General features: G+C 46.7%; 1 protein-coding gene across 1 annotated transcript in view; it reads right to left on the minus strand.

The window, feature by feature from the left end:
• CACNG7 (calcium voltage-gated channel auxiliary subunit gamma 7) overlaps window positions 1-11,962 on the minus strand; it is a gene marked incomplete at its 5' end in the record, with an annotated part of 32,576 nt that extends 20,614 nt beyond the window's left edge. The window contains 2 exons of the mRNA XM_083378007.1: window positions 6,814-6,918; window positions 11,767-11,962. Coding sequence (XP_083234133.1) covers window positions 6,814-6,918; window positions 11,767-11,962 — 301 coding nt within the window. The remainder of the gene's footprint in view (window positions 1-6,813; window positions 6,919-11,766) is intronic.
• Between the last annotated feature and the right edge of the window lie 3,017 nt (window positions 11,963-14,979).

Raw genomic sequence — 14,979 nt, forward strand, 5'->3', positions numbered from 1 at the left:
GTCACCTAGTGCACTGATAGCTGAGACGAGATTTAAAGATGCCAGACCTCAAGACCTTAGGCAGAAATGCTCCGCACATTTACACATGGCTGTGACGTCAAGCAGATGTCTCAGATTTGGAGCCCGTGGACTCCTTCCAGTCAACCTAACCAGGTCATTTTTGATGGTCTGCAACTATACAGGTACTCCTTGACTTACGACGATTGAGACCAGAATTTTTGTTGTTAAGCTAGGCCGTTAGCAAGTAAGTTGCACCCAATTTTACGGATCATTTTGCCACGGTTGTTAAGCGAATCATTGCAGTTGTTAAGTGAATCATGTAATCATGAAACAAATGTAGCTTTCCTCGTTGACTTTGCTTGCTGGAAGCTGGCTGGGAAGGCTGCAAATGGCAGTCACATGACCCCAGGATCTCGCAACCATGGTAGATATGTGGTGGTTGCCAAACATTTGAATTTTGATCATGTGACCATGGAGACGTTGCAATAGGCATAAGTGCGAGGACTGGTTGTAAGTAAATTTTTCCAGTACTGTTGTAATTTCAAATGGCCACCCAACAAGTGGTTGTAAATTGAGGACTAGCTGCATTTAAAGGTAAAGGTTTCCCTGTCATTCATGTCTGACTCTCTGTTTCTTAGCTGAGGGAGCCGGCGTTGTCCGAAGACAATTTCCATGGTCATGTGAACCAGCATGGCTACACGCCAAAGGTGCATGGAACACTGTTACCTTCCCTCCGAAGTGGTTCCTATTAATCCACTCCCATTTGCATGCTTTCAAACTGCTGGGTGGGCAGGAGCTGGGCCAAGTAACGGGAGCTCAGTCCAATGTGTGGAGTCTCAAACCCCGGCAAGCTCAGCTTGTCTTTAGCTGCTGAGCCATCACACCACCCCTTACTGTAGCTGTAGTTAACAAAGTATAAAACGTCAGCCTGACACTTGCAGCTTTGCCTGACCCTCCAAGCCATTTCTGTAATCTACCAGCATTCTAAATATACTATAAACAGGGGTGACTCAAAAAGGCGGGCACTTGCAGAGGGGGTGCTGGAAAAGTGGAAGTGTCAAGGAAGAACGCCACCCTCCCCTGCAGAAATCCAAATCTGACAGTGACTTCATAGCAAATTGGGCTTGTTCGGCTCACTGCGGCTCAGCTAGCCTCGTCCTGATGCTGCAATGCTTGCTGTGCTCACACCATCACTCACACGAGCTCTGATTTACATCACACACACATACACACACACACACCCTTTGCAATGCCCCACAGCTCTCAAGCCATCCCAGAGGGTTGGGACAGCCGCAGTAAGAGTGGGGGGAGCCACAAGAGAGCAGAGGGACTAGATCCACTAGGACAGAGGGATGGGGCACACTTGGTCACAGCCAAGTGGTGTCCTGCATTACTCAGATCAAGGCACCATCTGAATCTGGGTTGGGTAGATGTCTCAGCTCAACAACTGAGAGGTGGCAGAGTTTGGTTTATTTACCAACACGATGCTCAGCACAGAAACCTGGCTCCATTTTTTATGGATTGATTGGTTTGATTTCTATTCTTATTCAACTCACAGTGGCATACATAACACTCCTTTGGAGGGGGGGCTGAGAAAGGGGGACTGGTCCAAAGTCACCCAACTGGCTTTCGTGCCTAAGGTGGGACTAGAACGCATAGGTTGCTGGTGATTGGCCCAAAGTCACCCAGCTGGCTTTCATGTCTAAGGTGGGACTAGAACACATAGGTTGCTGGTGATTGGCCCAAAGTCACCCAGCTGGCTTTCATGTCTAAGGTGGGACTAGAACGCATAGGTTGCTGGTGATTGGCCCAAAGTCACCCAGCTGGCTTTCATGTCTAAGGTGGGACTAGAACGCATAGGTTGCTGGTGATTGGCCCAAAGTCACCCAGCTGGCTTTCATGTCTAAGGTGGGACTAGAACGCATAGGTTGCTGGTGATTGGCCCAAAGTCACCCAGCTGGCTTTCATGTCTAAGGTGGGACTAGAACGCATAGGTTGCTGGTGATTGGCCCAAAGTCACCCAGCTGGCTTTCATGTCTAAGGTGGGACTAGAACGCATAGGTTGCTGGTGATTGGCCCAAAGTCACCCAGCTCGCTTTCATGTCTAAGGTGGGACTAGAACGCATAGGTTGCTGGTGATTGGCCCAAAGTCACCCAGCTCGCTTTCATGTCTAAGGTGGGACTAGAACGCATAGGTTGCTGGTGATTGGCCCAAAGTCATCCAGCTGGCTTTCATGTCTAAGGTTGGACTAGAACACATAGGTTGCTGGTGATTGGCCCAAAGTCACCCAGCTGGCTTTCATGTCTAAGGTGGGACTAGAACACATAGGTTGCTGGTGATTGGCCCAAAGTCACCCAGCTGGCTTTCATGTCTAAGGTGGGACTAGAACACATAGGTTGCTGGTGATTGGCCCAAAGTCACCCAGCTGGCTTTCATGTCTAAGGTGGGACTAGAACGCATAGGTTGCTGGTGATTGGCCCAAAGTCACCCAGCTGGCTTTCATGTCTAAGGTGGGACTAGAACGCATAGGTTGCTGGTGATTGGCCCAAAGTCACCCAGCTGGCTTTCGTGCCTAAGGTGGGACTAGAATGCATAGGTTGCTGGTGATTGGCCCAAAGTCACCCAGCTGGCTTTCGTAACTAAGGTGGGACTAGAACGCATAGGTTGCTGGTGATTGGCCCAAAGTCACCCAGCTGGCTTTCATGCCTAAGGTGGGACTAGAATGCATAGGTTGCTGGTGATTAGCCCAAAGTCATCCAGCTGGCTTTCGTGCCTAAGGTGGGACTAGAACACATAGGTTGCTGGTGATTGGCCCAAAGTCATCCAGCTGGCTTTCGTGCCTAAGGTGGGACTAGAACGCATAGGTTGCTGGTGATTGGCCCAAAGTCACCCAGCTGGCTTTCGTGCCTAAGGTGGGACTAGAATGCATAGGTTGCTGGTGATTCGCCCAAAGTCACCCAGCTGGCTTTCGTAACTAAGGTGGGACTAGAACGCATAGGTTGCTGGTGATTGGCCCAAAGTCACCCAGCTGGCTTTCGTGCCTAAGGTGGGACTAGAATGCATAGGTTGCTGGTGATTGGCCCAAAGTCACCCAGCTGGCTTTCGTAACTAAGGTGGGACTAGAACGCATAGGTTGCTGGTGATTGGCCCAAAGTCACCCAGCTGGCTTTCATGTCTAAGGTGGGACTAGAACGCATAGGTTGCTGGTGATTGGCCCAAAGTCACCCAGCTGGCTTTCATGTCTAAGGTGGGACTAGAACGCATAGGTTGCTGGTGATTGGCCCAAAGTCACCCAGCTGGCTTTCATGTCTAAGGTGGGACTAGAACGCATAGGTTGCTGGTGATTGGCCCAAAGTCACCCAGCTGGCTTTCATGTCTAAGGTGGGACTAGAACGCATAGGTTGCTGGTGATTGGCCCAAAGTCACCCAGCTGGCTTTCATGTCTAAGGTGGGACTAGAACGCATAGGTTGCTGGTGATTGGCCCAAAGTCACCCAGCTCGCTTTCATGTCTAAGGTGGGACTAGAACGCATAGGTTGCTGGTGATTGGCCCAAAGTCATCCAGCTGGCTTTCATGTCTAAGGTTGGACTAGAACGCATAGGTTGCTGGTGATTGGCCCAAAGTCACCCAGCTGGCTTTCATGTCTAAGGTGGGACTAGAACACATAGGTTGCTGGTGATTGGCCCAAAGTCACCCAGCTGGCTTTCATGTCTAAGGTGGGACTAGAACACATAGGTTGCTGGTGATTGGCCCAAAGTCACCCAGCTGGCTTTCATGTCTAAGGTGGGACTAGAACGCATAGGTTGCTGGTGATTGGCCCAAAGTCACCCAGCTGGCTTTCATGTCTAAGGTGGGACTAGAACGCATAGGTTGCTGGTGATTGGCCCAAAGTCACCCAGCTGGCTTTCATGTCTAAGGTGGGACTAGAACGCATAGGTTGCTGGTGATTGGCCCAAAGTCATCCAGCTGGCTTTCATGTCTAAGGTTGGACTAGAACACATAGGTTGCTGGTGATTGGCCCAAAGTCACCCAGCTGGCTTTCATGTCTAAGGTGGGACTAGAACACATAGGTTGCTGGTGATTGGCCCAAAGTCACCCAGCTGGCTTTCATGTCTAAGGTGGGACTAGAACACATAGGTTGCTGGTGATTGGCCCAAAGTCACCCAGCTGGCTTTCATGTCTAAGGTGGGACTAGAACACATAGGTTGCTGGTGATTGGCCCAAAGTCATCCAGCTGGCTTTCATGTCTAAGGTGGGACTAGAACACATAGGTTGCTGGTGATTGGCCCAAAGTCATCCAGCTGGCTTTCGTGCCTAAGTTGGGACTAGAACGCATAGGTTGCTGGTGATTGGCCCAAAGTCACCCAGCTGGCTTTCGTGCCTAAGGTGGGACTAGAATGCATAGGTTGCTGGTGATTGGCCCAAAGTCACCCAGCTGGCTTTTGTAACTAAGGTGGGACTAGAACGCATAGGTTGCTGGTGATTGGCCCAAAGTCACCCAGCTGGCTTTCGTAACTAAGGTGGGACTAGAACGCATAGGTTGCTGGTGATTGGCCCAAAGTCACCCAGCTGGCTTTCGTGCCTAAGGTGGGACTAGAATGCATAGGTTGCTGGTGATTGGCCCAAAGTCACCCAGCTGGCTTTCGTAACTAAGGTGGGACTAGAACGCATAGGTTGCTGGTGATTGGCCCAAAGTCACCCAGCTGGCTTTCGTAACTAAGGTGGGACTAGAACGCATAGGTTGCTGGTGATTGGCCCAAAGTCACCCAGCTGGCTTTCGTGCCTAAGGTGGGACTAGAACGCATAGGTTGCTGGTGATTGGCCCAAAGTCACCCAGCTGGCTTTCGTGCCTAAGGTGGGACTAGAACGCATAGGTTGCTGGTGATTGGCCCAAAGTCACCCAGCTGGCTTTCGTGCCTAAGGTGGGACTAGAACGCATAGGTTGCTGGTGATTGGCCCAAAGTCACCCAGCTGGCTTTCGTGCCTAAGGTGGGACTAGAACGCATAGACTCCTGGGGATTAGTCCAGTCACCCAGCCAACTTTGATTCCTAAGGGGGAACTAGAACTCAGCTGATTTGCAGCCCAGCCCCTTCACCAATACAAACAGACTAAGGTAACTGCTGTAGTCTCTGATGTGCACCCCAGCCATAAGGGGGCTCAGAGCCCAAGTCCTCGATCATTGCCCCTTCTGCACATGGCAGATTTCTCTCAAATGCTACGGACAAACTATGGGCAAACCGGGATTTAACTCAGAAGCGGTGTCTGGAAATCCAGTAGATTTCGGGTTGGGGGGGTGGGGTGGAGATGCCCTTCCCGTCACTCTTTGTCAGTTGCCCTGAACTGTTTCTGCTGCTGTTGGACAGACAGGGAAGAATCAGGCAGGGCAGGAAAGTTGGTGGTCTGTTTCTCTCTCTCTCCCCGTCCATGTGCCTCTCTTAGTATCTTTAGTGTCCATTTCCTCAACTGCAAAGTGCGCAGGTACTTTTTCTCATCTGTGAAAATTAACAACTCCGTATTGAGGCTGACTCATAAACATTTGTAAGTGAACTCAAAATACGTGTCATCACCATAACGCTGGAAGAGGCAAGCTTGCAACCTTAACTTTGCTGAGCATGTGGCAGCAAAGGGTTAGCGCAATGCCTTTTGTGGTTGTTGTTGTTGTTAAAATCTTGGAAATGGTGGAGATGTGCATCTGATGTGGATAAAATAAATAATGGCAAGCAATGCATTGCAGGCTGAGATTTTTGTCCTTTAAATGGAAAGAACCTGTGTTTTATGTGCAAGACCTTTCAGGCAGTGGGCTTGCAATTGTGTGAATGGCTTTAAAAGTTAAAGGTGGGCTGAGATATAAGTTAGGAAGCTGGGGCTGTATATGGGTGCAGAGAGACATACTGTTTGTAGAGCAGGGCTTTTCAACCAATGGTACGGGTACCACCTGTGGTACATTGGCACCTGGCAGGTGGTACGTGACCATCCTAGCGGGGGAGAGGAATGAGCTGAACCGATGGCAGCACCGAACAAGCCTGAGTGAGATAGCTGGAGCTGCAGAACTGTCACGGCTCAGCAGAAGCGCCAGGATCAGCACCACTTTCCAGCTGATTGGTGCTTCTTCAGGGCTGTCAGGGCTCAGGGGAAGCAACAGGATCAGTGCCAGGCTCCAGCTGGAGCTCGGTGCTAATCCTGGCGCTACTGCTGAGTCCAGAAGCAGCGCCGATCAGCTGGAATGTTGCAGCATCCCCAGGGTCTTGTGATTTACATTCAGATGCTTGGCAACTGATTCATATTTATGACGGTCACAGTGTCCCAGGGTCGTGGGAAGTGACCAAAACCTACTGCAACCACTCAGTAGACGGGGGGGGGGGAATAAAAATGAAACACCTCCCCATCCCCGCTGCCAATCCTCAACAGAAATGCTCACAACAATGAAAACCTCGGACAGGAGGAAGAGCGCCGCCGGGCGGGCAGGCAGGTGTCTTGCTTGGCTGTGGCTTGTGGGGGGGGCACTTTTTTCAGTGCCATTGTAACTTCGAACTATTGTAAGTCGAGGACTACCTGTACTTCATCACTTTTCCCCTTTTTTTTGGTCATCAAGTTTCTGACCCCTTGCTAGGCGACTGGTGGTACTCGGATGTTGCCCTATCCTAAAAGTGGTACAATGGGTGAAAAGGTTGAAAAGCCCTGATGTAGAGCATTAACTCTTTCCTTCAGCTGCTGTGCTTATTTGGCTCACCCCTCCAACATGCGCCTAACATTAATTTATCCATTGTTAATGCTGGCAATCGTATCATGTCTAGATGTCTTATCTACTTACTGAGGATATTTTCCGTGTTCTCCGTAACAAGGGGCCCCTCAGGATCGGGGTCAGGCCTCGGCTCCAGGAAGTATTCAGAAGCCACACAGCTGCCTTTTTTCTGACCTAGAAAAAAGAGACAATGCATAAAAATTCAGATAGCAAAAGTGGCCCGTATTGGACAGTGTTTCTGAACCTCAGCAAGCGTAAAAGGTGTGGACTTCAGCTCCCAGAATTCCCCAGCCAGCAGAGTTTGGGATTCCCGGGAGAATTCTGGGAATTGAAGTCCATATTGCTGACAGTTGCTGAGGTTCAGAAACAGTGGTATAGGACCTTGAGGGAAGCAGTGGTGCCTTTGTGGAAGGAAGTCCCAAATCAGCAAGGCCAAGTTACTATGTAGTCATATACAGTACATTTCCTTTCAAACAAGCCACTTCTGTAAGACAAGTCAGCTCAAAGCTAGTAGCGAGCAGGACGCCTCTGACCATTTCCAAAGCCCTAAGCTAGACTAGAAAGAAGGCAGTCAGTTTTTTGATATGTTCTGGAGGCCCCAAGAGCCATCCTGGAAGAGATGCAACCATTTAATTTTACTCTTTCATCTCAGGATAAAAATTAACCAGTGGCCCCAATATGTGCACCTCTAGGGATAGGAGAGCTGGAAGAGACAAGTGGGGATCCTTTTTAGTAAGTGCCACGAAAGATGAGATCCTCACAGATCCCCACGTGAAGGTCCAGTTGAACTGATTTATTGCTAATCATGCCTTTGCACAAGAATCTTCTTAACTAATGGGTTAATACCTGTTTGAGGTTAGATGGGGGTCAACAGAATTCAAGGGAAGTTGGGTTTAGTTCACTTATGGCTATGTAGGGTTTCTAGGCTGATCCCTCCTTTAACTCCTCCACTTCTTCTCCTACATCACTTCAATAGCTTCCTGGCAGCTGGTTCAGCCGGTTAACCCTCCCCTTCTACCAGCATGCCACAGGTAAGGCCACTAGGAAGGGCCCCTGAGTCAAGGAACAAGCAGCCAAAGTCCCACGTTCCAAAGAGCATCAGGTATGCATATGCACTGCTTTGTTCATGAGATCTAGTAGATCAACGCTGGAGACTCAGATTCAAGTTCTACTTCCCACCATGGAAGTTCAGTGGGTGACATTGGGCCACTCACTCTTCCTCAGTGGCCCCACCACCTCATAGGAATATTGTTGTGGAGCAAAAACAGAGGAGGAACTAAGGGGTGCAGGACTTTGAGATCCAGGATAACAATCTAACAAGAAAACAAATAAAGATGTGTGCCTCTTTATTGCACTACTACTCTATGGGTGTCAAACTGCCGCCCCGTGGGCCGGACGCTTCATGCGGAAGCCATGCCCATCCCATTGCCGGCAATGGCAAAACCATCCCAATACATTGCACAACGTCACGTGACATTGCGAGTTTGATATGTCTGCACTACTCCATACACCCTACCTTAGATCTAGCAAAGAAAGACTAGACTAGACTAGACTAGACTAGACTAGACTAGACTAGACTAGACTAGACTAGACTAGACTAGACTAGACTAGAATAGAATCTGGAAGGGACCCTGGAGGTCTTCTAGTCCAGCCACCTGTACAAGCAGGAGATCATACACCATCTAGGACAGGTGATTGTCTAGCCTCTTCTTTAAAATCTCCAGTGATGGAGCGCCCACAATTTCTGAAGGCAAGCTGTTCCACTGGTTATTGTCCTCACTGTCAGGAAGTTTCTCCTTAATTCCAGGTTGCTTCTCTCCTTGATCAGTTACCAACCATTGTTTCTTGTCCTTCCCTCTGGTGCTTTGGTGAATAACGTGACCTGCCTTGTGGCAGCCCCTCAGATACTGGAATAAGTATATCATCATTACCAGTAATGTGCATGTCCACAAACACATACTAAAGCTCTCATTCTTGTAACTTTTAACTGGGCAAAACAGTGCATCGTAGGGCAACCATTTTTGAACTGAGAGATTTCAAATGGGCTAAACTTACAGAATGTATCCAAAACCTGGGACCCAGGACTCTCATTCAAATGAAATTTGGCAAATTTGATTAACACATTTTTATGACACAAAAATCATCACAAAACAGTTTATGGCGTAATACAAATTGTCACGAAACATTTTCTGTGCTGATGTTGGTGTCCAGTTTATTTGGATATTCAACCTAGAGGTTGACAGTTTGATTGTCCTATGGAGTTCAACCTGGGCTACTTTCAAGACAGAGACGTCTCTGACTTCACTTCCAATAAAGGCAGAACATTAGAAATCCTGTCACTGTTAAAAACTCTGAAGAATCTGGTAAGGAAATACTTCTGAAAGGATGATCCAATGGGTCAGAGAGTTCCTAGTATAGGTAGTCCTCGATTTACGACCACAACTGAGCCCAAAATTGATCAAGGCAGTCGTTAAGTGAGTTTTGCCCCATTTTAAGAACTTTTTGTCATATTTGTTAACCAAATCACCGCAATTGTTAAGAGAATCATGCAGCCATTAGGTTGACTGCTTGTTGGAAACTGGTTGGGAAGGTTACAAACGGTGATGACGTGACCATGGGACTGTGCAGCTGTCATAACGGCCAAATTTTGATCATGTGACCATGGGCTGCAAAGGTCATAACTGTGAAAACTGGTTCAAAAGTCACTTTTTTTTCAGTGCCATGGTAACTCTGAATGGTCACTAAGCAAATGGTTGTAAGTGGAGGACTACCTCGATCTATGCATGTTATTTGATGTATCTAAACCGGTGTTTCTCAATCTCCGCAATGTTAAGAGGTGTGGCCTTCATCTCTCGGAATTCTTTAGCCGGTTGGCTGGGGAATTCTGGGAAATCACACATCTTAGAGCTGCTGAGATCGAGAGACACCAATTTAAAATGTATTTTTTGGAGAGGGGTTTGCAGCTTTCACCAGACTGTCAAAAGGATCTATGGCACAAAAGGGGTAACAATCCTTGACTTAAGAGGCAGGAATAAAGGGCGATATCGTTGCATTTAGACAAGATAGCTAAATGTGCCTGGCTGGATAGTTGAATTGCCTAATTTAAACAAATGCAGTATCAGTAAAGGCAGTATTTGCAATCTTTCTAGCATTATTCATTGAAAAGAAGACAGGTAGGCCTTCTCATTCCAAGACCCTTAACAAATTCTCCTTACTTGGAGATAGGGCTTTTTTTGTCATAGAACGCCCAGAACGGAGTTCTGGCACCTTTTTTGGATGGAACCTTGTAGGGTAGGCAAGGTGGGTTGTATGATGTGTGTGAGTTCCGGCACCATTTTTTCTTACAAAAAAAGCACTGCTTGGAGATAACATACTCCTAAGGTCAACTCTTCCCAACCTCATTAGCATAGCTTGGAATTCAGAGCCAACTTTTTAGGCAAATCTAGGTGAATTGACAGCTCTCTGAAGATCCTTGTCAAGAGCTGAGCTGCAGACCACTCCAGACCTTCTGGGAAGAAATCTATTTCATGGTTTTCCACATTGCCCAGTGATTTCAACGTTGCATCTAGCCAACCAGAATTAAATTGCCTAGAACTGTGGTGGCGAACCTTTGGCACGGGTGCCAAAGGTGGCACACAGAGCCCTCTCTGTGGGCACGCATGCCGTCACCCCAGTCCTAGGCCTTCAGCTGGGTTTCATAAAACCTTTTTGTTTTAGGCCTCTGCCGCCATGTGCAAAAAAAAAAGGTTCAATCAATCAATTTCAACTTCTTGTGGGGGGGGGGGAAGTTCTCGCAAAGTTGGAATTGATTGATTTAACTTTTTAGTCCCACCCAGTCTGCAGCCACACCCACCCAATGGGCCACACCCACCCAAAGGGCCACACCCATCCAGCACCCGATGATGCAAAAGTGGGTTTTGGGTTGCAGTTTGGGCACTCGGTCTCTAAAAGGTTCGCCATCACTGGCCTAGAATTTACCCAAATATCAGTTTTGTCCAAGGCATTATTTTGCTGCTCGGGCTATCAAAAGTTGTCCTGTTGCAAAATTATCAGCTAGGTCTAGGCTGGAAGGAGCTTAGCTTGGAGTCTTTCTGAAGCTGCAAGCAGCACAAGCTAGACCTCCCTCAAGATCCTTGAAGCCTTATCCGGTTGTTCCCAAGGTAAGCAGTCTGGTGAGATTCTTGTAACATAGGTGGTAGGCAGGGCTTTTTTTGTCATAGAACGCTCAGAACGGAGTTCCGGCACCTTTTTTGGATGGAACCTTGTAGGGTAGGCAAGGCGGATTGTATGACATGTGTGAGTTCTGGCACTTTTTTCTTTTACAAAAAAAGCACTGGTGGTAGACAATAAAGTTACTGATTTTTGTTATTCATGAGTGGTTCTGGTTGCTTGCATCTGATATGACCTGAAGAATATATGGGAATTTAGGAAATGAGGAAGCTTGAGTCTGGGTTTAGTCCTGAGGTCCTAAGATGAAGATACTAAAGTTGCTCCTAAGATCAGAGGATCAGAATAGAGCTGGAAGGGACCTTGGAAATATAGAGCTGGAAGGGACCTTGGAAATAAAGGAAATAAAGGCTCCTCTGATCAAGGAGGAGTCCCTCTAACCATTTCAGACGTGGCTGTCCAGTCTCTTCTTAAAAACCTTGAGTGATGAAGCACCCACAACGTCTGAAGGGAAGCTGTTCCACAGGTTAATTGTCCTCACTGTTAGGAAGTTTCTCCTTAATTCCAGCTTGCTTCTCTCCTTGATTAGTTTCCATCCATTGTTTCTTGTCTTGCTTTCTGGTGCTTTGAAAAAATAAACTGACCTCCTCCTCCTTGTGGCAGCCTCTCAAAACTGGAATACTGCTATTATGTCGCCCCCAGTCCTTCTTTTCTCTAGACTGGTCATTCCCAAGTCCTGCAACCGTTCTTCATGTCTTTTAGTCTCCAGGGCTTTAACCATCTTACGATCCTAATAATATGGTCCTAAGATTAATAAATGAAGGCAGCATTGGAGGGGAGACCTTAGACCCTTACCTGCAAAGAAGCAAACCCTCCAGAGGCCAGCATGGAGTGCCATGACTATTTCCGTGGTCTGGTTTTGCGGAAATACAATCCCTTCCTCCATGAACAGCCAATAGTCAGTACTGACAGCAATGCCCACCAGGAGCAGCCCACACGCTCCAAAAACACTAGACAGCAGGGTCAAGGCGCGACTGCTGCAGTTACTCATCCTAGGGGAGAGAGAGAGCGTCTGGCCAAATGCAGCGCAAGGACCTGGAAGAGAAATAAACCCCAGTCAGTCCAAAACTCCAGGGGAGTACTAAAACCAAACAAAACTGACAACAAACAGAATAACAGAGTTGGAAGGACCCTGGAGGTCTTCTAGTCCAACCTCCTGCTCAAGCACGTCAGACAAATTCAGACAAAACCCCTTGTGATTTTTTAACAGGATATTTGTTGCCTGTTTTTGAATCAAATGTGTTGATTCTCAAGAGATCTTTATATTGTCTTGGATAATTTGAGCGAGCGGGGCCACCAAATCCATTAAAACTTTCTCCAGGCTCCAAGGAACCTGATATTGTACATAATTTCTGAAAGATTTCCTAAGGGGGGGGGTCTCTCCTCTTTGCATTTTTCTGACTTGGAAATGTTAAATATTTGACAAAGAAACCCAGGGCAGGGGTGAGGTTTCCTCCTGTAATATGTGCTGGAGCAGGATTCCCCAAAGAAGGGAAGCCTCAGGGAACCAGGATTACAAGTCCCATAACTTCTAGTCTCCCAGGGCTTGTATTTATCAATAGGTAAAGGTAAAGGTTCCCCCGCACATGCGTGCTAGTAGTTTCCGACTCTAGGGGCCGGTGCTCATCTCCATTTCAAAGCCGAAGAGCCAGCACTTGTCCGAGGACGTCTCTGTGGTCATGTGGCTGGCATGACTAGACGCCAAAGGCGCACGGAACGCTGTTACCTTCCCACCGGAGTGGTCCCTATTTTTCTACTTGCATTTTTACGTGCTTTCGAACTGCTAGGTTGGCAGAAGCTGGGACGAGTAACAGGCGCTCACTCTGTTACGCGGCACTCGGGATTCGACCCGCCAAACTGCCGACCATTTGATCGACAAGCTCAGTGTCCTAAGCCACTGAGCCATCGCGTCCCTTATAATTTATCAATACAGGGTGCAAAAATCCTACGGCAGCATTTGGCAGGAAAATACTCAGAACGGCTCCATGTGGTTTGTAGCTTCTTAGGAACCCTGTTTTTCTGCCTCTGGTCTCTTATTGTTCTCATGCACTGGGAATTCTAGTTTCTACTCTTGCACATTAAAGTGACAATTTTAACGGGGGAATTATGATTGCTTGTATTGAGCCTAATGAATTTTCTGACATTTTGCAAGTGTCATACAGGAGTCATTTTCCAACCCAAGGTTTCTTCTTCTTTTTGAAAGAGTACCTAATCTGATATCTACCAAGCTTTGCTACTTAGCCGATGGCTGGCTCTAAATTTGACAAACTGCTTATGGATGAGGCCCCTTCACAACCTTGGCTGGTCATGATGATAGGATTGACAACCTTGCTGTACTGAATAACATCAGGCAGCTAAGTCTGAGAACACCATTTTCTGATTTCTTAAAACATTTCTAAGTGTTGTTTAGATGAGAGCCATTGTGGGAAAACTAAATATGATTGCTGGATCCAGTGGGTGGATGTTGACTGGAATATCTCTTACATGTATAAAAAAAATTACATTTCACCAGTGGTAGAACATGTCCCCCAACAACTATCTCAATATGCAACAGTGTGGTAATAATTTTGCCAAACTGGCTTTGAAAAAATGTGACTTTTCCATATCTATCTATCTATCTATCTATCTATCTATCTATCTATCTATCTATCTATCTATCTATCTATCTATCATCTGTTTCCTAACTTGCATACCACCATCTTGTCGAAGGCAACTCTCTAAAACAAATCCCCCTCTAAAAAGACAGGACTCTTGGACTCTATGTAAAAAACACATTGCTCAAAGGATTGTAAATAGTGGTAAAATGATCTACATGGAGAAGACCCTAGATTTCTTATAGCTTTTCTGAATATATGTTCAAGTGCAGAATAGAATCATTTCAGTCCTTTATTAAACATAAACCCTGCAGGACCATCTTGAATTCATGCTTGTCCCAGCCAATAAAATAATCAATTCCTATATAACTAATATTGACCAACCCAAAGATAAGCCATGTTCCTGAATCAGTGTGCAATACAGCAGAAAGGATCCTATGTAGCTTGAACTGTGAACTACTATATGTTGTCCTTGCCGTTTAGCTCCTAGGAAAGTTTGAACAACAAAACCTCCTAAGAACTTTCTAAGAACACAGATGGTCACAGGGATGACAATGGTGAGGAGGACACAGTACAGTTTTTTTCTCTCTGCTTTTATCAAGGTTTTCACCCCTTAATGAGGACATAAAAGACCAGAATTTGAAAGCAGAATTTGATTAGTGTGTGGGAAGACAGGTTTCACACTCTATTATACAAATATTTTTGCAGAGGGTTGGTGGACCAGGACTAACAACAGGGTTTGGTGTAACTTGGCACAATCTGCTGAAATTTAGTCCAATAAGAGGATCATCTGCCAAGCTCAACCTTCTACGCTTCTGCTCTCGTTCCTTGACCTCACAGATTGCATTCACTTGCCTTTTCCCAGAAATGTAAGCCATGACAAGAGTGAATAAAAGGAACACTTTCCACTTAACCTCCTTCCAATGGTGGGGAGAAGCCACCAAGGAGAACTTGCACAACTTCCTCTCCCCAAACTTTCAGCTGACACTTGTCAGGCACAAAGAATTAGAAGCATATATTAAGTTGCAGTTCAAAAAGGTTTTACTGCTCAAGCCTATACACAAAATTCTGATCAACTAAAGTTCAATACTATATTGGCACCAAATAAGGGTCAACGGAATTCAAGAGGGGTTGAACTTGGACCATTTTTGACAACTTATTGACTCTAAACTGATGACGTGCTTAGCTCTGCCCCCCAGCTCTGCTTGCTCTTCTACGCTTCTGAAATTATGAGGGAAAAGTGCTTGTTAACAGTTTGATACAGAATTTCTGTCAAAGATCTACCTGGTAATTTGAAAATTATATGCAAATGCCTCTTCCCCCCCCCCCTTTCTATTCATAAGATGCACTTCTTTGGAAGTTCTGCATTTGGGTGAATTCTTCATACTCAGAGAGGAAGAACATCACACATGCT

The sequence above is a fragment of the Vipera ursinii genome (assembly GCF_947247035.1).
Source record: "Vipera ursinii genome assembly, chromosome: Z".
NCBI lineage: Eukaryota > Metazoa > Chordata > Lepidosauria > Squamata > Viperidae > Vipera > Vipera ursinii.